Source organism: Podarcis liolepis (assembly GCF_965112155.1).
Source record: "Podarcis liolepis genome assembly, chromosome: 5".
Classification (NCBI taxonomy): domain Eukaryota; kingdom Metazoa; phylum Chordata; class Lepidosauria; order Squamata; family Lacertidae; genus Podarcis; species Podarcis liolepis.
In genome coordinates this window covers 5,727,989-5,754,059 of record NC_139556.1, presented here as the reverse complement: position 1 = coordinate 5,754,059, position 26,071 = coordinate 5,727,989, and the positions used below count along the sequence as shown (strand labels likewise).

At 44.4% G+C, this 26,071-nt stretch overlaps 1 protein-coding gene across 6 annotated transcripts in view; it reads left to right on the top strand.

Moving 5' to 3' along the window:
• The window catches only part of PCLO (piccolo presynaptic cytomatrix protein), a 243,460-nt gene that overhangs the window by 1,027 nt on the left and 216,362 nt on the right, over nucleotides 1-26,071 (top strand). Inside the window, exon 1 of one of the 6 annotated variants that reach the window (XM_083503301.1) lies at nucleotides 14,413-14,819. The exons of the other annotated variants lie outside the window; for them this stretch is intronic. Coding sequence (XP_083359427.1) covers nucleotides 14,584-14,819 — 236 coding nt within the window. The 5' untranslated portion in view covers nucleotides 14,413-14,583. Of the gene's footprint in view, nucleotides 1-14,412; nucleotides 14,820-26,071 lie in introns of those variants that run through there. 6 annotated transcript variants of the gene reach the window in all.

Below are 26,071 nucleotides of genomic sequence, written 5' to 3'. Positions count from 1 at the left end.
TTATCTGTTTGTTGCATGGGGGAACATTCTATCATGTGAGCTTTGGCATGCAGTCTGAAGCCCAGCAAACACAGGGTGACAGTGGCGTAGCGTGGGTTGTCAGCACCCGGGGCAAGGCAAGTAATTTGCGCCCCCTAACCCGTGGATTTGCGCCCCCTAACCCTAACCCCCAGATGTTGCGCCCAGTGCGGCCGGCCCCCCCTGCACCCCCCATGCTACGCCACTGCAGGGTGACCTTAGTGGGACTTTCTGATCACACGAAAGTGCAGTTTTGCACAGCCTCCTAAAAGGTAGCTGATACATTCTAGCCAGGATCCAGGGTCCTCCAACTATTTGGGTGAGCTATTGAGGGGGGGAAAGGGAGACTATGGCTGCAATTCTCTACACCCTAGGAGTAAATCCCATCAAACACAGCAGGGTTTACAGGGTTGTGCTGTTAAGAGGCCCTGGAACATCACCAGGAACAAATGTCTATGGCAGGCACTTGTTGCATTTTATTTACTTTTATATAAAATATGTCTTAATCACCCTTGCATCAAAAGATTCCACAACACTATACAAAAGGTGTAAATAAATTGAAGCCCTGCAACTTACAAATGCAGTTTTAAAGAAGAGAGAGATAGGAGACAAAAATAACCCAAACTAAAATAGTCTAAAATCTCAAATGCCTGGGCAAATAGGAAGGTCTTCATCTGGCACTAAAAAGCTTACAGTGTCAGCACCAGACAACCCTCGTTCTGGAGGGCATTCCAGAATTTGGTGGCCAATGCAGAAAAGGCCCTGTCCTTTGAAGAAGTATTTTAATGTTTGACATATTAGTGTATTTTTTGTCTTTGTGGAAGCCACCCAGAGTGGCTGGGGAAACCCAGCCAGATGGGCGGGGTACAAATAATATATTTATTATTATTATTATTATTATTATTATTATTATTATTATTATATATTCAACCTCTACTGAAAAGGACTCTTGGAGCAGGGCCTGTCCAGAAGATGTTAAGATATGGACAGGCTGGCATGGGAAAGAGATGTTCCTTCAAGTATTTGGCTCTGAAGCCATTTAGGTCTTTGGATCGTGGTCACTGTATATCTACTTCAATAAATAAAGCGATACAGCCCAAGAATACAATAACAGCATTTGTCTACTTGGCTGGATCCCGGGTATCACTGGAAACGAATGTGCTTTCTGTTTTATCCTGAGACATCAAAACCGCCTACATTCATTGTGAAAACTCTTCATTCAGCTCTGGCATTGCAATGAAAACCAGCCATGTGACACACTGTGCACATGGATTAATAAATCTCTTCACCCACGCAGTGAGAGCACCACAGTTTCGTAACACCGGTGTCGAGGGCAGGCGAGGATGTCAGGCAATCCTTTTAAAGTCTTCTTCCAAGGCATGCTAAGGTGTATACATTGCATTCCTATTAAGATACAAAGCGTTTAAGAAGGTGTCTTGTCTAGCGTTAGAATAAAGGAGGATTTTGTATGGCTGAAGTCCATTCCAAACACCCTTCAAAAATAAAAAGGCCACTTAGGCACACTTCACGCAAATTCCAGATGTTAGAGACCGGCAGCGGAAGAGAGATGTCGCTTTGGTCTTGAACGTCTCGGTGCCATCTGGATCACCAGTGCTGTTGCAAGCTGGATTTGGGGTGCAATGATCTCATCCTGCAAAGCTCTTGTATTCTTAGTTCCGTGCTTTTAGCAGCTGCATGGCAAGCCTCTGTGACAAACATAAATATCAAGACTGGATTACTTCAATGTGCACAGTGTGAGGTTTCCCTCGGGTGTAACAAAAGCGCTGCAGCTAGTGTAGAATGCAGCCTCTAGATTATTGACTGGAATGTTGTTGTTGAGCATTATATACTGCCTTTTATCCAAAGATCACAAGGTGGTTTAGGAAACCGTATAACACAGGCTTCCTCAACCTCGGCCCTCCAGCTGTTTTAAGACTACAATTCCCAGCATCCCTGACTACTGGTCCTACTAGCTAGAGATCATGGGAGTTGTAGGCCAAAAACATCTGAAGGATTGAGGTTGAGGAAGCCTGATAGAACACATCTGCTGGAAACTGCACTGGCTGCCAACATACTATTGGGTTCAGGGTTCTGCTTTCCGCATTCATAGCCCTAAACAGCTTGAAACCAGGTTAGCTAAGGGACCCCCTCCTGCAGAAGAGCTTGCTGTATCAGACCAATAAGCCCTCAGATTCAGCATCCTGTTCTCACAGTGGCCAACCAGATGCCTGTGGGAAACCTGTGAGATGGACCTTAGCACGGCAAAACTCTTTCCTCTGGCAGTTTCCAGTTTCCAATTCAGAAGGCAGAGCATAGCCGTCATGGCTAGTAGCCCCTGATTGGGTCAGTCCACCGCGCTGTGGTCTAAACCACTGAGCCTCTTGGGCTTGCCGATCAGATGGTTGGTGGTTCAAATCCCTGTGACGGGGTGAGCTCCCGTTGCTCTGTTTATGAGGAACGGCTAAGGGAGCTGGGCATGTTTAGCCTGGAGAAGAGGAGGTTAAGGGGTGATATGATAGCCATGTTCAAATATATAAAAGGATGTCACATAGAGGAGGGAGAAATGTTGTTTTCTGCTGCTCCAGAGAAGCGGACATGGAGCAATGGATCCAAACTACAAGAAAGAAGATTCCACCTAAACATTAGGAAGAACTTCCTGACAGTAAGAGCTGTTCAACAGTGGAATTTGCTGCCAAGGAGTGTGGTGGAGTCCCCTACTTTGGAGGTCTTTAAGCAGAGGCTTGACAACCATATGTCAAGAGTGCTCTGATGGTGCTTCCTGCTTGGCAGGGGGTTGGACTCGATGGCCCTTGTGGTCTCTTCCAACTCTATGATTCTATGATTCTATAATTCTATGTCCCAGCTCCTGCCAACCTAGCAGTTCGAAAGCACACCAGTGCAAGTAGATCAATAGGTACCGCTGCGGCGGGAAGGCAAACGGCATTTCCATGCGCTCTGGTTTCCATGACGATGTTCCATTGTGCCATAAGCGGTTTCATCATGAACCGCTTATTGACCCAGAAAGCTGTCTGTGGGCAAACACCAGCTCCCTCAGCCTGAAGCGAGATGAGTGCCGCACCCCATAGTTGCCGTTGACTGGACTTAACTGTCCAGGGGTCCTTTACCTTACCTTTGTTTTACTGCGAAAAGTGGACTGAGTGAACCTCTTTTCCACCCCAAGCTCAGTGTGGTTGTTCAAAAAGTAGAGAGTGTAAAGCAGGGGTAGGCAATCTAAGGCCCGGGGGCCCAATCGCCTTCTCAATCTGGACCACGGATGGTCCGGGAATCAGGGTGTTTTTAAATGAGTAGAATGTGTCCTTTCCCCCCCAAAAAATATAGTTCGGCCCACCACATGGTCTGAGGGACGATGGACCGGCCCACAGCTGAAAAAGGTTGCTGACCCCTGGTGTAAAGCTTTATTTATACCCAGTCTTTTTGGACAACTCCTTACAAGGTGGCTTATTAAAAATTATAACAAAAAATGTCGCATAGTCAGTAAAATAACAATTAACTAGCATATCTAGAAAGTCTTCTGTTTATATAACCTCTCTTCAGCTGATTTTTAAAGGTATAATTACAAAAATTATTTGTGAGCCAAAAAGTATAGAGAACAAAGAAAACTCCCAAAATAATAAAGATAAAATTGCTTTTAACTGACTTTACTGCATTGTAAAGGGCAACAAGTTCTTTTATAACGCGGGAGCTTGTCTGTTATTGATAAGAGATGTGCATTATAATATTTATGCCACGGGTAACTATGTTTCTGCATAAATGTCTGGAAACTGAGCCATGAGATACTGATCAAGAAGCCAAGTTCACGGTTTTCCTGCAGTACAGCAGCAGATGCTTGCACTCTGAACGCAGGCAAATGAACAACAACACATCTCTTGTTCCTGTTAGTAAGGCATGGGATTGGTGCTGTCAGTGCTGGTGGAGGAATCACAGTGCACTTTATCATAACTCCTAGGTTTCTTATCTTTGTTTGCACAACCCGTTCTTTCCTGGCAACTGCTTCCCTGCGCTGATGGTAAGTTGCAACTATCGAATGCAGCAGCGGCTGTGTGAGGAGCAGCAGCACCTACAAAACCAGTGTGCAATGAGTCAAATGGCCTTTAAAAGCAGATGGGTGGGGGGCGGAATCTGTGGGTTCGATTGGAGCAGTAGCATGGGGCATCCGGAGTACTCTCCTGAAAGAGATTCGGAAAGCTGCATCTGTTGAATCCTTCAGTCATTTCTCAAAAACCCAGTTGTTTATCCAGACCTGTTTATGCACCTGCTCTTTTAACTGCTGGAATTAAAGTAAATGTGTTGGATTCTGATATTTACTTGTATTTTATTGCATTTTTAATTCAATAATTTCTGTAATCTTCTTAGGGTAAAGGTAAAGGTATCCCTGACCGTTAGGTCCAGTTGCAGACGACTCAGGGGTTGCGTGCTCATCTCGCTCTATAGGAGAGGAAGCCGGTGTTTGTCTGCAGACAGCTTCTGGGTCACATGGCCAGCATGACTAAGCCACTTCTGGAGAACCAGAGCAGTGCACAGAAACACCGTTTACTTCCCGCAGGAGCAGTACCTATTTATCTACTTGCACTTTGACGTGCTTTCGAACTGCTAGGTTGGCAGGAGCTGGGACCGAGCAATGGGAGCTCACCCCGTCGTGGGGATTCGAACCACCAACCTTCTGATCGGCGAGCCCTAGGCTCTGTGGGACTTTTGCCAAAAATGTTAAACCCTTTGCCCCGGCACCGTTTCCCCAGTCTAAATTACTCCTCCCTCTGAAGCTGCTACTGTCTTTTACAGCAAATATTCTCAGTCATTTGTGATTTGGCCCTGAGTGTACCAGAGTGTACCAGTACCAGAGGTGGCTGGAATTGTGGGTTTGCAATCGTGCTTGTCATATTTTGTTGGCTTTCCACATTCTGCTTCTTGATCTTTATACTTATTATTAGTGTTGTGCCAGTTTTTTTCTGCATTAAGAAAAGCCAATTTGGAAGAAGAAAAATTATCCAAAAGAAGTGAACATTTTGGTGAAACTTTACTTTTGAGGTGGCTGTGTGTGTGGTTGTGATTCTTCTTTCTTTCATCACCATCACTCTGGCAGTCTGCATTCTGCAGCCTTCCTGGGTGCCAATGCTTCCTAAAACCCAGCACATCCTCCGCTGAGCTTTCCTGAAAGCACAGAAAAGTGGTGATGATATCTGCCATGCTCTTGAGAGCTTCTCACTGTTGTGTTTTTTTAAGTGGAGAATTTTTACTTTTTTAAAAATAATGGCATTTTAAAAAAAAGATATAATGGAGGACTTCCTTTTAAAAATAAGAATTGGTGAGTGCACCAAGCTCAGGAACTTGGTACCCAGCCTACCCCGTTTCCTGCTCTTTAATTAAAGCTCAGAGGAAGATAACATGACTGAGAACTCTTCCCATGGAGCTTTTTGAGATCAGGAAGTTCAGGCAGCTGGGGAGGCTGCAGAGAGCTGGAGAAAGAAAAACACTCACCACCGCCAGCAACAAGGTGAACTCAAGCCTGTGCCACTCAAAATTATGAAGAAGTTCTAAAGAACACTCTCTCATTCAGGGAAGAAAAGTTGAAATTTGAGGGCAGGCTTTGTATCAGATCAGAGCTGATCTCCTAGTTTTATCATCTCTCTTTAAAACAGTGGTAGTATTTGATTTATCTTTAAAAGAAAAAACGTTATTCACAGTAGTGACAGTAAGTACCCTTTTATTGCGTTGCACAAAATACAGTTATTAAAAGACTTCGTCACTTCTACCTGATAACATTCATAGCATCTCTGTAGCAAGCTGGCTACTTTAAGTATCAGCCATGTCAATTTATAATTTGCTGCTTGTTTGAACCACTTACATTTAGCCTTTAACATCCTCAAGCTAAGTAGATCATAGTTGTGATAATGTAGGAAATGATCAACAACTCTGGAGAAATTGCAATTGTCACAGCTTTGGTGGAAATGGCATTGGGCAATATATTTTTGGGTAAGATTCATTGTCTAGGGCAGGGGTCTGCAACCCGCGGCTCCGGAGCCGCATGTGGCTCTTTTACACCTTTGCCGCGGCTCTAGCGAGGGGAGGAGGCGCATTGTGCGCCCCGACACTCCCCACTGTGGCGGGCGCTGTTCTGGCTGTGATGTCGCATGGGGGCAGTGCCTGCGTTAGTCACGCACCGTCCTGACGTCACCTTCCCGCCCACCCACCCGCCCGCTACATTGTAAAGGGCATGTACGCTGGTCACTGCATTGAAAGGGGGCATGTACGCTGGTCACTGTTTTGAAGGGGAGTGAAGAACACACACACACAAAAAGGTAACTTGTTAATTTAACGTTTATTTCTATGAGAAGGAGTAATTCTGAGGGGTCAAACAAAGAAATAATAAAAAGTGACAAAAAAGTTATTTTTTATTGATGGGTTTTGCGGCTCCCAGTTTTTTTTCCCTTCGGAAACGGGTCCAAGTGGCTCTTTTTGTCTTAAAGGTTGCAGACCCCTGGTCTAGGGGGAGATGTATGCCTCTTCCATCCCCCCATGATTGTGGAGTATTCCATTAAAGGGATCCTGAGGGCAGGGCTTCTGCCCATACGCCCAGGCAGGGGCTGAGGGCCATAGCACTTCCCAACATGGCAAACCTGATGGATTGCATCTATTTGATGTATGTCATAAAAAGGTATAGGTACCCCCTGATCATTAGGTCCAGTCGCGGACAACTCTGGGGTTTTGCGCTCATCTTGCTCTATAGGACAAGGGAGTCGGTGTTTGTCTGTAGACAGCTTCCCGGTCATGTGGCCAGCATGACTAAGCTGCTTCTGACAAACCAGAGCAGTGCACGGAAACGCCGTTTACCTTCCCGCCACAGCGGCACCTATTTATCTACTTGCACTTGATGTGCTTTTGAACTGCTAGGTTGGCAGGAGCAGGGACCGAGCAATGGGAGCTCACCCCTTCGAGGGGATTCAAACTGCCAACCCTCTGATCGGCAAGCCCTAGGCTCTGTGGTTTAGACCATGGCGCCACCCGCGTGCCTTGATGTATGTCATAGGTCATCCTTATATCAGGTTTGACCCCCTGCAATTGTCCAGCAAGTGGGCTGGATAATATTTGAGACACCCAGGGCCAAGCCAAGCTCACTTGCATCTGTAATCAACAAAGTTGTGGCCGAACTTGAACCCAAGAAGCCCGTCTGTGGTCCTTTCATTATCTGTTGCATGTATTGTGGGGGTTGTCTGCGAACCCAATCATCTTTATTGGAAACTTAGATTTCATTTCATGCCACTCTTCTAAGGAATATGTCAGACAGAAAAATACAAGAGGGATGAAGATATTAGAAAAGAATGTACTACGACACTGACTATATAGGACTCGTATTTTGTACATACTGGACTCGGTGGTCACCAAAAAGTTATATTTTTATTATATTATGTCACAGTGTTGTTTTTGCCATTATGAGAAGTGGTATCTAATTTTTGAGAAGTAGTTCTAGTAAATAACTTTGCAATGGTTACTATACGGCCTGTTATGTTTACGTGTGTTTTCAACTGGATTTGCATAATACAGTGGTGCCCCGCAAGACGAATGCCTCGCAAGACGGAAAACTCGCTAGACTTAAGAGTTTTCCGTTTTGGAGGTGCTTCGCAAAACGAATTTCCTATGGGCTTGCTTCGCAAGACGACAATGTCTTGCGAGTTCCTGCTGGTTTTTTTTTTCCTCCCCCCCCCCTTTTTCTAAGCCGCTAAGCTGCTTATCAGCTGATCCGATCAGCAGATAAGCCGCTAAAAGTTGCTAATAGTGCAAATAGCACTAATCCACTAATCCGTCAATGGGCTTGCTTCGCAAGACGAAAAAACCGTTACACGAAGAGAATCACAGAACGGATTCTTTTCGTCTTGCGAGGCACCACTGTATAGGCATTCTGGTGGTTTATGGTTTATGTATTGTGGGGGTGGCAGGTCACATTGCCTGGGCACACAGTTGGTAGATTCAACTGATGCAGGCTGCTGCAGCCAGGCTGTTTAGTAGTGCATCTAGATGCACACGTTACTCCTGTGCTGAGGGAACTGCACTGGCTGCTAATCAGCTACCGAGCCATGCTCATCCTATTGTTGTTTTTTTAATATATAATTTTTATTAATTTTTCTGTATTACATTTTTTCTGTATTACAATTCAGAATATTCATTTAAACAACTTTAAAGTATGAATGACTACCCTTCTTCTCTTTCCATGGTTCATTTTGCATAACATAAATCCCTGCATATTTTACATAAACTAAACCATTCAATATTCCATTATTCCATCCATCAAAACTTATTTACACTGTTGAATTTATCTTAATGCTGCCAGCGTTTTCAAGTGACCAAACAATTAAACCCCTGTGTTGCACACAATTATCAGTAATATCCAAGGCAACACAATGACCAAGTAACAATGCAATATCAATATAAAGTATTTATGTAATCTATACAGAACATTGAACAATATGAAAAACCAAATAAACAGAATCTCATAAATCTCTGAAAGTAAGTCTTATAAGTCTCTGGAAGTCTTTGTAGACTATGCAAGTCTCTGAAAGAAGCAGTGGGTCAGATTCTTATCTGATGAAAACAAGCCGTAAAGCTTTGTTTTATGACGTCCAGCGCTGCCAAAGTGGTCAGCAAACAGACGTAGTGAACAGTGATTCCGGATATACCCACTGTTTCATAGAATTCTTCTTCAGCCCAGCAGAAGGAAAATGCTTCATAAACCCATATATATGGTGAATGGAATATTGCATTGTTACTCGGTCATCATGTTGCCTTGGATATTACTAACGTTTTCAAGTGTACACAATTTCCCTCTATATATTAAATCTTCTTTAAACGTATGTTCTTCTTATTCTCTTATTCTATATGTTAGGTCCGCAAGCTGCACATATTCCATCAGTTTAAGGTGCCATTCTTCTTTAGTTGGGACCTCGCTCATTTTCCATTTTGGGGCTAACAAAACACGGGCTGCAGTAGTGGCATACATAAATAATCCATTTTAATACCTGGGAATTTCCATCTGAATTATCCCCTCAACCTTTTGTTGTTAACATATAAAACCCTGATCAATTTGGGACCACGTTACCTGAAACACTTCCTTACCCCAAGCAGATCTGTAAGATCAGGCATAGGCAAATTCAGCCCTCCAGATGTTTTGGGACTACAACTCCCACCATCCCTGACCATTGGTCCTGTTAGCTAGGGATGATGGGAGTTGTAGTCCCAAAACATCTGGTGGACCGAGTTTGCCTATGCCTGTGTAAGATTACGTAGATCATCTGGAGGAATTCTGCTTGTGACACTGTACTCTACAGAATATCATAAGGCTGATGGTAAAATAGACATTTTCTGCTGTTGTCCCTATATTGTCCCACCCTCCAGCACCAGTTGCTTCAGATGCCTTGTGCTACGGACGCAAAGTCCTTCTTCATACTCACACCGGAGCCAGGATCCTGATTTGAGCGCTGCGCCACACAAGCTGACAGTGACTGTGGCGCTAGGGCAAAGGCTTCGCTGCAGAGGACAAATAAGAAAACGCGCACACACTGTGAAACACCACACATTTTCCCACCATAGTGCTCCTGGCTCCAGTGTGAGGATGAAGAAGGACACATACACAAACCCCTGTTTGTTTAATAGGCTTTTTAGCTTCTGCTGTGTTGTAATAAATGAAGCAAAAGATAGAAAAGATACTTCTTTCAAACATGAGTAGTAATTTATCTTACATTTCTCTGTTCTCCCAAAACAGCACCTGTATGGAACTTTTGGTGAAATGCAAGATTGTTTTATTAATTTATTTAATGTAATCAATTAACATGTCTTCCTAATTCAGAGCAAGTACTTAGACGATTGCAGTCTAAGTAGCTTAGGTTCGTAGGTGTCTAATCCTATTAGTGGTTATTGTGATGTAGGCTCTTAAATAACGCAATTCACTTTTGAAAATGGGATTTAGGCAATTGTAAAAATTGTTCCCGCTTGAAAATGTAAACATTGGTCTGTTAAACACATATCTACTTTCTTCCATAACATGCATGTGGCTTTCCCTCGTGTGTCACAAATGAATATTGTACACATGCTACTTTTTTTCTTCTGTGTCAAGGGTTATGTGCCTAAGCATATTCTGTGTATTGGTACATTAGATACAGTAAAAATTGGACAAAATGATTCATTTTTCACAAGTGGTAGCATTTTGGATGTTTTAAGCGTGTAGAGGGATATATTGCATTGGTTCTTCATTCCACAGATCTTTGCCTGCTTGGTCTCCCTGTTTGCTTACATATGCACTGAATGCTGTTGCCTGTTATACCATTTCTGTCTTCTCTATGGACAGGCCGATAGGCAGACATTATTTGTGAGTAGTCTAAACAGCCCTGGGGTGCGGGTACATCCTAAACCAAGAGGGAACTACAGTGGTACCTAGGGTTGCATACGCTTCAGGTTATAGACTCCACTAACCCAGAAATAGTACCTCGGGTTAAGAACTTTGCTTCAGGATGAGAACAGAAATCGTGCTCCGGCGGCACGGCGGCAGCGGGAGGCCCCATTAGCTAAAGTGGTGCTTCAGGTTAAGAACAGTTTCAGGTTAAGAACGGACCTCCAGAACGAATTAAGTACTTAACCCGAGGTACCACTGTATACAGTAAATAGAGGAAGTAAAAAATGTTTATTAAGGGATGTAGGAGGCGCTGTGGTCTAAACCACAGAGCCTAGGGTTCGAATCCCCGCAACGGGGTGAGCTCCCGTTGCTAGGTCCCAGCTCCTGCCAACCTAGCAGTTCGAAAGCATGTCAAAGTGCAAGTAGATAAATAGGTACCGTTCCAGTGGGAAGGTAAATGGTGTTTCTGTGCGCTGCTCTGGTTCGCCAGAAGCAAATTAGTCATGCTGTTCGCCGGCTCCCTCGGCCAGTAAAGCGAGATGAGCGCCGCAACCCCAGAGTCGCCCGCGACTGGACCTAACAGTCAGGGGTCCCTTTACCTTTAAAATGTTTATTGTTACTTTGTCTAGTGTCTAAAGAGCTTACCGTACTTAGGTGCACCCAAGGACTTGAGCAGACCTCTTCGGATGTTTTACTGTTTTTTCAACAGTGGACTACTACTGGCATATCACATTGTGCTTTTGGAAGTCCCACTCCGTTTCCAAAATGGTTTCTTATGCAGTGTGTGTGTGCGCGCGCGCACGCTTCTGCTGTAAAATGCAAGCACAAAGTCTACTTAGGCATGCAAAAATTATTGTAGCATTATTTTTAATAAACATTTCAAGTGTCAAATGCTTAACAGTTTGCCAGTCATAGCAGTGCTTTTGTATTTGTGGTCTCTAGAAGGTGGGAGGTGTGATCACATCTTACGGCATAATTTGATGGAGCGCTCCCTGCATATTTCCCCATGATGGGGAACCTGATTTCCTTCTGGACTAACTCTATGGAATGGCAGTGGTTCCAATCTTTCCTGCAGGAAGAGAGCAGCCCTGGAAGTCTGCCTTTGGGGCCACTGGCAAGTATGCTGGGCAGTAATTTATTCCCAGTGCTATTTAATATTGTTGCACGCCACCCCAATCTCTGAGCATTGTGAGGGTTCCACGACTTACACCTTTTGGAAAAATGAGGCACAGCAGAGACTGTTGTCTTTATGATATCTAGTTTATTTACACATATATACCACAGGTGACGCTGTGGGTTAAACCACAGAACCTAGGACTGCCGATCAGAAGGTTGGCGGTTCGAATCCCAGCGACGGGGTGAGCTCCCGTTGCTCAGTCCCAGCTCCTGCCAACCTAGCAGTTCGAAAGCATGTCAAGTGCAAATAGATAAATAGGTACCGCTCTGGCGGGAAGGTAAACGGCGTTTCCGTGCGCTGCTCTGGTTCGCCAGAAGCGGCTTAGTCATGCTGGCCACATGACCCAGAAGCTGTACGCTGGCTCTCTTGGCCAGTAAAGAGAGATGAGCGCCTTACCACCTGAGCCTATGGACTCCAGAAGGGTCTTCTATCTCCCATACTGACAGCCTTGGATTCAGACAGAAATCAAATATTGTGCTCTGCCTCTTTGACTTTTCCAGCCTTCAGCTGACATTACACACACTTTTCAACTCTAAACTCTGGCTTTTGTCCTTCTAACCACCTAAGAGCTACAAAAGTGGCCCCACCCATTTGTCATCTGTCCCAGAGCCCCCTGTCCATTGCTTTCTTAATGGCCCATCAGGCCAGGCAATTACCACATGAGGAAGCTAGCATATTTTAACCCTTGCCCAATCCAGGGGTTTGGAAGCCTTGATTAAATTCTAACACTTACTGGATCCAGGTATTTGGCACTCTGGAACTCATAGCAATATCTGTGAGAAGCTGCTGGGAGTGGTCATTGGGAGTTTGGGGACAAAGTGCCATCAGTTTGCTGACGACACTCAGCTCTTTTACTCTGTAACACCTAATTCCGGAGGGGCTGTGTTGGCCCTGAACGGGTGCCTGGATGCAGTAGTGAAGATGGATGATGGAAAAACAAGCTCAGCTTGAATCCTGGCAAGGCTCTGTGGGCAAGTGATTCTTGTGTCCAAGAAATGGGCAACTGGTTCACAAGTCTGGGGGTGCTTCTGGGTCCAGCTTTTGTCGCTGGAGACCCAAGCAGCTCCAGGGGCTAGGAGCACCTTTCACCAGATGTGCTTGGTACAACAGCTTCAACTCTTCCTGGACTGAAAGAGCTTGATCACAGTAGTTCAGTCATTTGTGACTCCAAGAATGGATTAGTCCAATGTGTAATAATAATAATAATAATAGTAATAATAGTAATAATAATAATAATAATAATAATAATAATAATAATTTATTTGTACCCCGCCCATCTGGCTGGGTTTCCCCAGCCACTCTGGAAGGCTTCCACAAAGACCAAAATTACAGTAATATGTCATACATTTAAAACTTCCCTGAACAGGGGTGCCTTAAGATGTCTTTTATGTTTATCTGTTTGACATCTGATGGGAGGGCGTTCCACCGGGCGGGTGCCACTACCGAGAAGGCCCTCTGCCTGGTTCCCTGTAGCTTTGCTTCTCACAATGAGGGAACCGCCAGAAGGCCCTCAGCGCTGGACCTCAGCGTCCGGGCAGAACGATGGGGGTGGAGACGCTCCTTCAGGTATACTATGTGGGGCCTCCCTTGCGCTTGACCTGGAAATGACAAAGTTAGTGAAGAATGCTGCAGCAGAGCTGCTGGCAGGAGTGCGGCCTTGCAACTGGGACAAGTTGAAGGTGCAACTGTTGCTACAGAAGGCTTGGGACCACTTACCCTATGTGGATGAAAAAGATCCCCAACTTATGCCTTTGGGTTTGACCTAAATCCCCCTCCCATGTTTCAACGGACCTTGTTGTTGGATGTTAGTGCCACGAAATAACACTGCCGTGTGTCATTTTGCAGTATGAGGACAACAGAGAGTGCACTGGACTCACTTCAGAACCAGATGGGCTGGGAAGCCGCAGATGTGTGAACTGAGGGAGTCATGTACACAGAATCCCTGAGGGAAGCTTTGAGCAGATGTGCCGTGTCTGATTATGTCACCTGGTCCTTTCCCTTTCGGCTTTATCCTGGCTTCCCTCTGAGGTCATGTGAGCATATTCTGTGGCCATAGCGTATCCACCGCTACGGACTCTTTTTCTGGTGGCTTTTCATATGCAGGCATACAGTTCCCAAGTTGTTAAGGGCTTTATATACTAACAGTAACACCCAGTGGCGTAGCGTGGGGGGTGCAGGGGGGGCTGGCCACACCAGGCGCAACATCTGGGGGTTAGGGTTAGGGGGCGCAAATTACTTGCCTTGCCCCGGGTGCTGACAACCCACGCTACGCCACTGGTAACACCTTGAACCTGGCCTGGTAGTAAATCCACAACAAGTGCAGATCTCTGAGGTGTCAGGTGCTGACTCACTCCTGTCTGCAGCCTTGCTACAGCCTCCTGCACCAACTGCAGCTTCTGCACCAAGTGCAAGGGATGCACCACATGGAGCACAAGCAAGGGGTTGGACTCGATGACCCTCAGGGAGCCCTTCCAGCTCTACAATTCAGTGAGATTCTACTGACGTTTAATTGCATTTTGTCTCCTGCTTTTTCTTTTTTTAATCTGTGCAGAACCGTTGCAGCGGGTTGGACTCGATGACCCTCAGGGACCCCTTCCATCCCTTACCATTCTAGGACCAGAGGGGAGATCCTGCCCCGACCGCGGGCGCGCGCCGTGCGGTTCCTTTAAGCGCTGCCGAGCCGGGCGGAGGATGCCGCTCTCGCGTGCGCGCGCGCGCGCGCGTGTGTAAAGGGGAGGAGGGGCAGCAGCCGGCCTTGTGCAAGGCGCATGCGCCGTGCGGGCCGAGGAGGGAGGGGGCGGAAGAGCGCTCTCGGCTCCTTCTCGCCCTGCTGTCTGTCGAGCGGCAGCAGCGGGGGACACCCGGCTCGGGAGCCATGCAGGCGGCCGCCGCCGAGCCCTAGCCCGCCCTCGCCTCTCCAGCAGCAGCAGCGGCGCGGGCGCTCCCCTGGTTGGCCGCCGAGCCGAGCTGGCCCTCGCGCCGCCGAGCCATGGGCAACGAGGCCAGCCTGGAGGGCGGCGAGGGCTGGGCCGGGCTGCCCGAAGGCGTGGCCGGCGCGGCGGACGGCGGCTCTCCGCGGCAGCAGGGCCCCCCATCCGGGGCCGCGGCGGCGGAGCTGAGCCGGCTGAGCGAGGACGAGAGGAGGCAGATCGCCGCCGTCGTGTCAAGGGCGCAGCAGGGGCTGCCCGAGGGCGACGCGGCGGCCCAGAGGCTTCCTCAGCAAAGGCACGCCAAGGCCGGGGGGGGGGGCGAGGCGTGGGGGGGGGCGCTTGGGGGGCGCCATAGCCGAGGCGAGCTCCTCCTCCTCCTCGCTGAGGTGAGGGGGCTGCCCGGCTGCTGGCTGCCCACAGCGGGCCGGGGGGGGGGCGGCAGAGCGAATGGGGCGCGTCCCGTGCCAGCCCCACCGGGGAGCGGGCTCCGCCGTCGCCCCTGCGCGGCAGCTAAAATGGAAGCGCCGAGAGCCTCGCCGAGCGCCGCTCTCCCCAGAATGAGAGCGAGAGATGCTCAAGTTCCAAGCGCGGCTCTCTCTCCCTCTGGCTCGGGGGCCGGAGAGAAGGCGCGAAGGAGATGTGGCGGGTGCTGAGGCACTACGGACCTCCAGATCCGGGGGGTTTCCTTTGCTGCCTCCTCCTTTTTTGGGGGGGTCCGGGGGGGGGTCCTCCCATTTATGCTGCCAGGGAATCGCGTTGACGGTGGAGCAGCGCGCACTGCTACCTCGCCTGGCCATTACGAGGCACGTAATTTCAATTTCCCCTGTCCGTGGTGCTGAAAACGCTGGCTTTTCTATAGAGGGCTTTTTGGTCTTATTTATATTTATTTTGTATATTTCTCATCCCTTTCTATTGCGCCGGGAGACAGAGCTGTGGTACAAAATATCTTATTTCCCCCCTCTCCCCCCCCGTTCAAATTCTATCCCTCTGAATTCTTTATTTTCCTCACACCATATTGACAAATTCCTCCTATTCCATTAACAGTTACCAGTTATGTTCCTATCTCATCCTGGATACGGTATTTTCCCGTGTATAGGATGCCCCCATGTATAAGACGCTCCCTATTTGGGGGGACTCCAAATTACGAAAACACCCCGCAGCACTACCCGTGTATAAGACGAGCCCCAATTTTAAACCGAATATTTTGGTTAAAAAACCTAGTCTTATACACGGAAAAATACGGTAACTGCCAAATAAATTGTTACTCTGTAAAGCTCATCAACGCTTGTTGAACTGATCAATAAATTGAAATTAAATTAATTTAAAACAATAATTTAAAGCAAAAAGGTTTTACAATTCCCCCGCCCCCCCCCATTCTACTTGAAACTATTTCTTCTCTTAATCTCTAGTTGTTTGCTAATTTTAGGTATTCCAAAATTTATAAGAGAATGGGTAGGATAGCCACAAATGATACACATGGTCATTTTTGTGACCCTCCATGTTCTCTGTTCACAGGAGTTTTGGAGATTTTCCTAGTGTGTCCAGGCCCTTGTACCTTGTGGTGTGACTATTAAGGATGCTCATTGCTGTTGATAAGTTAGATAGTGTGCTTTGATTTCTTATCTCCTTTTTTCTCCATTCCTTCCCTGGATCTCTTTAAAAACTATGTTAAAAATGTAGATAGAAAGGCACATTCTCTCTCTCTCTCTCTCTCTCTCTCACACACACACACACACACACACACTACTTTAAAAGAAAAGCAAATGCAAAGTTTGCCTTAGAGTACCATCCTAAACGCAGGGACGCAGGTGGCGCTGTGGGTAAAACCTCAGCGCCTAGGACTTGCCGATCGCATGGTCGGCGGTTCGAATCCCCGCGGCAGGGTGCGCTCCCGCTACTCGGTCCCAGCGCCTGCCAACCTAGCAGTTCTTAAGCACCCCCGGGTGCAAGTAGATAAATAGGGACCGCTTACTAGCGGGAAGGTAAACGGCGTTTCTGTGTGCGGCTCTGGCTCACCAGAGTAGCTTCGTCACGCTCGCCACGTGACCCGGAAGTATCTGCGGACAGCGCTGGCTCCCGGCCTCTAGAGTGAGATGAGCGCACAACCCTAGAGTCTGGCAAGACTGGCCCATACGGGCAGGGGTACCTTTACCTTTACCTTACCATCCTAAACATGTGGTCAGAAATAAGTCCCACAGAGTTCCACGGGGTTTGTCCTATAGTTTGTTTATCAAGCTATCTTCCCATAGTGAAATTGACTAGATCTGAAGCAGCTTGTCTTGTGGTTCAGTCAATTTCCCACAACCTTGATGGAAAGCAGAAGAAGTTAGAAATTAGAAAAGCTGGCTGACGACCTCAATATCAGCCTCCCTACCTGTCTGCACAGCTATCAGGCTACAGATTTTCGATCAGGATTAGTGTCAGGATTAGACTGAATTTGCACCACACTAGTAACCATCTGCATACAGATTCTATCATATTAATAATAAAAACATCAGAAATATAATGTTTAAGAGCCTCAAAATATTTCATTTATGAATAAATTATTATGAAACGATTTCATAATATACCAACTGCATTTGTAAAAACTGTTTCAGCTACCAGCTGTGATAAAAAAAGTAATCCTTAATTCACACTGCAACGAAGAGCATAAAAGAATCCCTAAATCATATTTGGTGCTGGTACTTATTTTATTGAAATAACATTAATGCACTATCTACAGATTACCTCTATACCTAAGTGTGGAGAAATATACTGGATGTGTGGCACAGACAGGGGCTTTTTTTGACAATACAGGGAAGAATGAGTCTTGTACTGAGGTTACCTCAAGGTCCATTTCCATCTTGCACATTAAATAACTTTGGCATGCTAATTTAAAATGGTTTATTATTTTAGATTAAACCTTGAATCATTGCTAAACTGTTCACATCAATATCTTTCCACAACCTCAAGTTCCAAGTAGTGGCATGCAAGTTATCCTTTTAATTCAACTGTTTGCAAAGGAAGTGCGCTATCCGAGAAGAAAATTTGATGTATTTGTGTTGCCAATTTAGATTCAGTTTCATCTCTAAAATCACAGAATTTTAATTTGGTTTAAATTTCCATGATAGATTGGCAGTTAATCCATCTTGTAACAGTTTTGACTTCAGCAGTAAACTAAGAAAGCAAAAGCTTTTTATTAACAGTTTTTAAAATAATAGTAATAATTTATTAAATTTGTATATCACCCTTCATTCAAAGTTCCCAGGGTGGTTCCACCCACCTTTTGGAAGGAAACCTTCCATTCAATGTGAATTAACAAATCACACAAGTGGGGAAACCGTCATTTCACCTGCTTTGTGATTTATGTATGCAATTATTTTAATTCTGCCCTTCAGTTAAATAGTTTTCAGAACAATTTTCAATGAAATATAAAACAATAATAACACCATTGCCACAATTGCTGTTTATAGCTGAGGTTAAAATCCATCCAGCAAAGATGAGATTAAAATCATCATGAGTAGTCTTGGTGTGTAAAATATAGCAGCACAGGCAGCTGGCAGGTCTCTCTAACAAGAGTGAATTCTAGAAATGGTGAATCAGAACCAAGATTCTGTCACCTCCAGCCTCATGTTAGATGGCAGAGGCACCTGGATTAAGGCTTCCAAGGCATATCTTAATTCACCTGCAAGTGTACCTCATAAACATGTTTCCTTCGTTAATCTAATTTAAAAATGACCACAGTGGCTGATACTGTAATATTATTTAACTCTGAAACAGAGAAGAACTCAGACGTTCTTTTATAGCATTGTAAAAATACCTAGGGACACCTGGGAACACAGAGATGTTGGGGAGCAAAGGCTTTCCTTAAGATCAGGGCTAGTCAAGGTGAGGCAGATCCCGATGTTGACCTTTCACTCCTTCCCTATTGTTTCTGATGTAGATCTTCCCTCACCCCTTCTTTCCTTGAGGAAAAGGGTGCCATTTTGGGGTGCTCCTCAAGAGCCAAAATATCTTTGGCCAGCTCTGCCTAAGGTAGCTGAGTACTCTCTCAAGTATATCAACATTTCTTTAGGGTTTTGGTTTGTATACATAGGCAAACTGGGCCCTCCAGATGTTTTGGGACTACAACTCCCATCATCCCTAGCTAACAGGACCAGTGGTCAGGGATGATGGGAATTGTGGGCTCAAAACATCTGGAGGGCCGAGTTTGTCTATGCCTAGCATACATAATTGGAGGGACCCGGGTGGCGCTGTGGGTAAAAGCCTCAGCGCCTAGGACTTGCTGATCGAAAGGTCGGCGGTTCGAAACCCCACGGCGGGGTGCACTCCCATCGCTCGGTCCCAGCGCCTGCCAACCTAGCAGTTCGAAAGCACCCCCGGGTGCAAGTAGATAAATAGGGGCCGCTTACTAGCGGGAAGGTAAACGGCGTTCCGTGTGCTGCACTGGCTCGCCAGATGCAGCTTGTCATGCTGGCCACGTGACCCGGAAGTGTCTGCGGACAGCGCTGGCTCCTGGCCTCTAGAGTGAGATGAGCGCACAACCCTAGAGTCTGGCAAGACTGGCCTGTACGGACAGGGGTACCTTTACCTGGTATACATAATGGTCATTTCTAAAAGAGTTATCTTAAATGCAATCTAAATGTATCTTGAGATGTCATATTCTCTAAACCTAAAACAGTCACTGAAGAATTTCATACGCCATGAAGATTGTTTGATGGGCCTTAATCATAAATGATGAACTTTTATTATGTAGTCAGTAAGAATCCATATGTAATGAGATATAATCCATTTTTTATTTTTACATTACATGGGCATTGCATTGACCTTGTCTCCACATCTTAGAGAAATAGTGAGCAGCAGCAGGGAATAAAGTTATCATTTGACTTTGGCTTAGAAACAACAAGGTTGTTATGGGCCTCTATTCTAGTAAAGATTTGTGTATATTCATTTATTTCTGATATCTTTATACCACCCTTCAGTAAAAATTCCAAGGGTCATTTATATAAGAAAGTGGGGTGGGGGGAGCATCTCTTTACAACTTGACAGAAGTAAGCAATGTACCTTTTGCTATTTTATGAAAGATTGTAAAAAATGAGGGCTGGTAGGGTCCTGCTATCTCCATTTCTCCATTGATCTACTACCTTCAGGCTAGGGACAAAATATAAGCAGACCCAGGTGAGTTAATTTTGTCTCATGTCTGTTTGAACAATTTTAAGGAAATGATTCTTAAAGTAATTTTATGAAAATTATTCTTAAACTCCACTCTGCAGATCAGCGCAGCCCGCAGAGCACTTTCTTGTAGTACCCAAGAAGAGATGAAAACGAGTATTTTTGACAAGCAAATCATAGTGGATGCTTTCTAAAATTCATGTTTTTTGCTGCACACTTGGGGTTAAGGGAATGGAATATTGTTGCTAGGCAGCAGGTAGACACTTCTAGGCTTGCAAAGTCTCCACATCAGCCATAAAAAGTGATCTAGCGCATGCACAAACCTAACCACCCACTGTGATGCCGTTTAGTTTTAATTCAAAAACCTTCCAAGGCCATGCGTATTGTGGACATAACATGTTTTTGTTTTAAACACAGAACAAGGAAGCCTAAAAGAGTTTTAAGAACAGCTGGTCGAGGTTGTAGTTCAAAGCATACTTACTAGAGTGTAAATCTCATTGACCTCATTGGTACTTACTTCTGCATAAGTATGTTTAGGATTGTGTTGCACTAGCTTCAGAAGAGGAGCAACCATGCTAAGCCTCCTAATACAAAAGGACAAAAACAAAAAACTTGTGTGGTTCCTTAAACACTGACGAACATATTGTGACACATGTTTTTGTTAGCAAGACCTCTAAGTAGGCTGACATTAGGAAAACCTATAATTGTATTTAAAGCTTATGAAATACATGACACCACTCAAAAGACCTGTCAGTAGAATACCAAACTAAATGCTGCTTGGTCATTTTCAGTGAAGAGTAGTAGAATATTCTCAGAGGATTGCTTCTATTCAGTTTACTGAAATTAATGGAGTCTTTAGTGTTGGAAAAGCGCCCTGGGGGTACCTGCAACCCTCCAAAACTTTGAGCGTCCTCCGGTACGCGCAGCTCTGGAAAAGGCATCTCCCTTCTCTTCCCGTGCGCTTCTAGCGACATACATCGGAATGATATATGCACACAAATCTTCTGGCATAACACAGCAAGAAGTGTGACACATCGTAGAGCTAATCTACTATTTATTTACACACTATGTACAGACAAAAGCATAATGGTGTCTGTTCTCTCCAGCTCCGAGAGAACATACAGAAAAAAATAAAAGTGAAAGTACAGTGTAATAGTACCCACAGCGGAAGAGATAAGACTCCTCCTTTCCCAGACTTGTCCCAGACAGGCATCTGATTTACAACAATCTCATCTGCAGCATTGGAGGAGTGAAATTGCTAACATTTAGAAGTGGGGGTAGTTTTGATGGGCAGGAAAAGTCTGATGCCCTCTAGTTGTTACAAAATTCTTAAATCAGTATTTCATTTCTCAGGTGGTTCATAGATACTGGCTCTGTTGACATGACTTTTATTTGTGCGCCTTGATGGGGCTATTCATGAGGTGCATGTTCATCAAGTGATGACTTTCATGTGTGTAATGACTCATGGCATGTCAAATGCCACAGGCAGAGACTTTATATCTCCTCTAGCACTATTTAGTGGATGCTATTCATTTGTGAGAGACCCAATGCTGCATATATTTTTCTGAACTGGCTCTTAGCAAACACCTAATTCCTTGTTTATAGAGGGGGGGAAAGCCTAGCTTCTGGCAAGAAGAAGAGTTTGGCAAGATCTTGTTGATAAGGCATGTCCCTTAGCACTAATTTATGGGAGACTGATTATACTGAAGTGCCATACCTGTGCAGCTGTAGTTTTATAGGGGAATTCAGTGTCTGCTGTTTCAAAGGGTTAACGGTATGGTTTGGGCTGGGTGGTTGTAAAGCTGTTTTAGAGCTATGAGTTGGGAAATAGTTATTTCACTTATTTCATAAAATTTATACACCACCGGATCATAAAAAAACCAAAGTGGTTTACAAAAGATAAAACAGTAAAATCAAGAAAAAAATACAATCCTACTTTAAAACATGCAAAACACTCAAACAGATTAAAATTAATCTCAATTTTCTAAGCATTTAGGTAGGCTTGTCTCAAAAGGAATCGAAGCTTTGGCCTCCTGACTTCCTCCAGCCCATTTACTGCTGAAGTAGAATTTCTAAGCTCCTTGGCACATCCTAATTTCCAAGTTTACGAAGATAGCATTTTGGAATATAGTTCATAGTTACTCAGCCAGTATCCTATGGATGAGAACCTGTGAAAAAGTTAGGCAACAAGTAACAAAGACAGAAGAGGTAGAGATAAGAGATAGAGAGGCAGTAGGAAGCAAAAGGACCCAAATACCTCTTAGAATGATCAGGAAGTAGACCAGGAATATGAAATTTTACATCAATTTCATTACTTACATAGGTGAACCCAAGTAACCTATGCATTGTGGATTACCATAACCTGGGAAGCTATGACTGTAACCTTTCCTTATCCAGCATTTCTTTACTCAGGGTTCTTTGACACATTCTAGCGCATTCCATTTTCTACTGAACATTTCAACAATGCTTGTAATTCCACATCGTTCTGACATGGTTGCTATTCTTTTTTGGATCTCACTGTGCTGATGTTATTATGTTATCTTTTATCTAATTCAAGATGTCAAGTTTTCACTTGATTGTCACTGAGAGTCAGCAAAGTCAGTTCCAAGCACTTTTGCAGAATATTGGCACAGAGTTGAACTTGTCATCCATTTTGGTCCATCAGGGCTGATTTTTGCTGTCATTGTTTCCACAGTAGTTTAGTAGGGTGTAGTGTTAATGTTGCTGATTTGTTGTGTGAAGAAAGTGTCTCTAATACAGGAGAGGGAGGTGGGAATCCTTAAACATGACTTATATGAGTGCACTTAGTTTCACTGCTCTTGTCTAGAAACATGTAATTTCAGCAATTTAGTTGCCTGAAACTAAATTGTAATCAGGAATGTTCACATTTGTCAGCAATGGCCAGTATGTTGCAGTAATCTTTATGGGAAAGATTTGCTTAAAATCAAAATATCCTTTTAAAACTGTAAAAAATAATAATTAAATCTTAGCTCCTGGCTCATTTAGTTTGCTGGGAAAAGATACAGCAATTAAGAAAGAAAGCTATATATTGTTCCTTTAATAAAAAATATATATGTTTAAATAACAGATTTTATCAAAGCATCAAAATTCCCTCCGTCACCTTTCATTTTATGATAGTTCCACCAATGTATTTTTGTGCTTAGAATATAATTTAACTCTAGATAGTTCGTGGAAGTGAAACTGGGTAGGTGGTGAGACATATTCAACATTTTTTATTTTTTAATAATTACTTTCCATTCCTGGCACATTACCATTGTATGCGATTTCTTTGAATGATGTTGGTGAAGAAAATATTTGGTTTGCTAGTATTAAAGTAACACTATGTGCCAGGAATGCACATTTGGCCCCGTGACTGTGGGTACTTGGGCTGTGGGTGCCAGGCAGGGTGCCTGGCCCCTTCATGGGGACTTTTGTGGGTGCTTAGGCACTCAGGGCCCCAGGGAGTTGGCACCTATGCTACCTGCAAAATGATTTATTTTATGTCTCATATCTGTGTATTTTATTCCTTGCACCAACTGATTTTGATAGATTTTATTTGCTATAGGCTCCATACAGGAGGCAAAGAACAAAGGTGACAAGGCACAATTGTTGAATTTGGGTGTGTCCCAGGCATTTAGTTGAATAGAGGCTAAGTTACCTTTATGTAACTGTTTTTAAAGCCACAATGAATATCCTCTGAAAATGAGGTTTTTTTGGGGGGGGCAGGTAGGTAAAGCATGTTTGAAATCCCAACTTAACTAGTCAAATGCCTTGCAGTGAACATCCAGTGAATGTTTAATCCAGTTGGGGGGGGGGTTCTCACCTTAAATCTGTCAGATCAGCAGCATCAAGAATATCTTTAAACCAGATTTGGCACAAATCTTTTCCTTGATTTCCCTCTCGTATCCATTTTTGTTTCATTGATCCAATCTAAATCGCCACCCAAAATTGCAGTTCCTTTTGCAAATTGCGTGAGTCATTGAAGAGTTTGCTGTAAAATATTTATTTGGCCATTATTAGGGCTAAACATTCATAGAATCATAGAGTTGGAAGAGACCACAAGGGCCATCGAGTCCAGCCCCCTGCCAAGCAGGAAACACCATCAGAGCACTCCTGACATATGGTTGTCAAGCCTCTGCTTAAAGACCTCCAAAGTAGGAGACTCCACCACACTCCTTGGCAGCAAATTCCACTGTCGAACAGCTCTTACTGTCAGGAAGTTCTTCCTAAGGTTTAGGTGGAATCTTCTTTCTTGTAGTTTGGATCCATTGCTCCGTGTCCGCTTCTCTGGAGCAGCAGAAAACAACCTTTCTCCCTCCTCTATGTGACATCCTTTTATATATTTGAACATGGCTATCATATCACCCCTTAACCTCCTCTTCTCCAGGCTAAACATGCCCAGCTCCCTTAGCCGTTCCTCATAAGGCATCGTTTCCAGGCCTTGGACCATTTTGGTTGCCCTCCTCTGGACACGTTCCAGTTTGTCAGTGTCCTTCTTGAACTGTGGTGCCCACTGAGCCTAATTTCATGATTTTCATTAATCCTTGAAAAATACATCTACCTTTAGGGTCAAGTAGTGTATCTTGACTCATGAAACCTAGGCTTATTGACAGTCCAGATTGCTACCTCCTTTTCTGTGGATTTGCCTGCAACCATATGCCATTCACCCTATGCACAAGAAATAAGCTGTTTTACCTATTTAGATATTATTTTGTAGTTCCTTTCTGAGGCTTCATTTTTTAATGCTGACCATATTCTCCTCTTCACCTTGGTTACCTAGACCATTCACTTTCCATGTGCAGACTTTTAGCCCCCATAATATTAATACCGGAGTTCTTTCCACTAATTATAAATACAGAATACTTATAATTAAGCCAAAGGTTCGGTATCATCAGATAAGGGATGCCAGTGGCACTGTGGTCTCAACCACACTGAGCATCTTGGGCTTGCCAATCAGAAGGTCAACAGTTCGAATCCATGCGATGGGGTGAGCTCCTGTTGCTCTGTCCCAGCTTTTGCCAACCTAGCAGTTCAAAAGCCTACCAGTGTGAGTATAGAAATAGGTACCACTGCAGCGGGAAGATAAACAGCATTTCCATGCACTCTGGCTTCCATCACGATGTTCCATTGCACCAGAAGCAGTTTAGTCATGCTGGCCACATGACCCAGAAAGCTGCCAGTGGACAAATGGCGGCTCCCTTGGCCTGAAAGCGGGATGAGTGCTGCACCCCACAGTCAAATTCAACTAGACTTAACCATCCAGGGGTTCTTTATATTTTACCTTTAACTTTACAATCTATCATCAGATATTGAGAAACACCCTTATTTGCTAAAATTGGTTGGGTTGTAGCCCTCAAGAGTGGTTTTTGGTATGAGCTGCTGGGAGAAATCAGGAATTGTTTGACACTAAATTCCAGAGACATTTCAAATATGCAAATGCACAAGGAAAATGACCCCCCTCCCCCCTAATTTTACTCTCTTCCTTCTACACTCAGTATAAATCCAGAGTCTGTCCATTCCCTCAAGAGAGGTAACGATGGATAGGGAGTTTAGGTACAGCACATTTCAATCACCTTCCCCCTAATACTGCAACTTCTATCCTATATCAGAAAAACAACCTTAAGTTTCCTTCTAGTATTTGACTAATTCAAGCACATCAATTATTCCTCACCCAATGGCTGCCTATCTTCCTGTGAAGAATGGGCTGATTTTCGTGCCATTAGAGAACATTCCTCTTGGCTTTCCAGGCCACTTGTGGGTGAATCAGAGCCCCAGGGAGTAAAGTAAGGTGTAATATGCTTTTCCTTAACCCCCTACAAGGCTGTGAATCATTGCCTGTCCAGATGTTTATAGGAAGATGCTTTTGTCTGTCTAATTTGAGTTGTTGGCTATATTTTAAGCAGACAGTCTAAACTGCCATCTTGGACAATGATGTTTTTGCCCTTCCATAACAGCTTCTGGGTGAAACCTTTATGATATGTGTAGAGGGCATGCTTTGGAAGAATTTAGGAATACACAAATAACTTGGAAGACCTCCAGCAAGAATCCACTGTTACATGAAAAACGCAAGCTGAAAATATTAGCCAATTAAAATAACATACTTTGCATTTGGAGAATTCAAATATAGCATGCTCTATCTACTATTTATTCAACTGTAGCAGTTCGTTTCTGATGAAACTCTTAATTAAAAATTATTGCAGAGTCACTTTATTGTTCTCAGAGCGGGGAATTTTTAATAGGTTAAATGTAATGAGTGCCATTTTAAAAAATTAATGTGCAGTGGGGAATAATGTTTTTGGGCATGTGTGGTTGTATTTAGATGCTAGAAAACTCAAAAACATAACTCACAGCACGTGGAGGGGCTGAGGAATATGGTACCCTCCGGAGAGAGAGAAA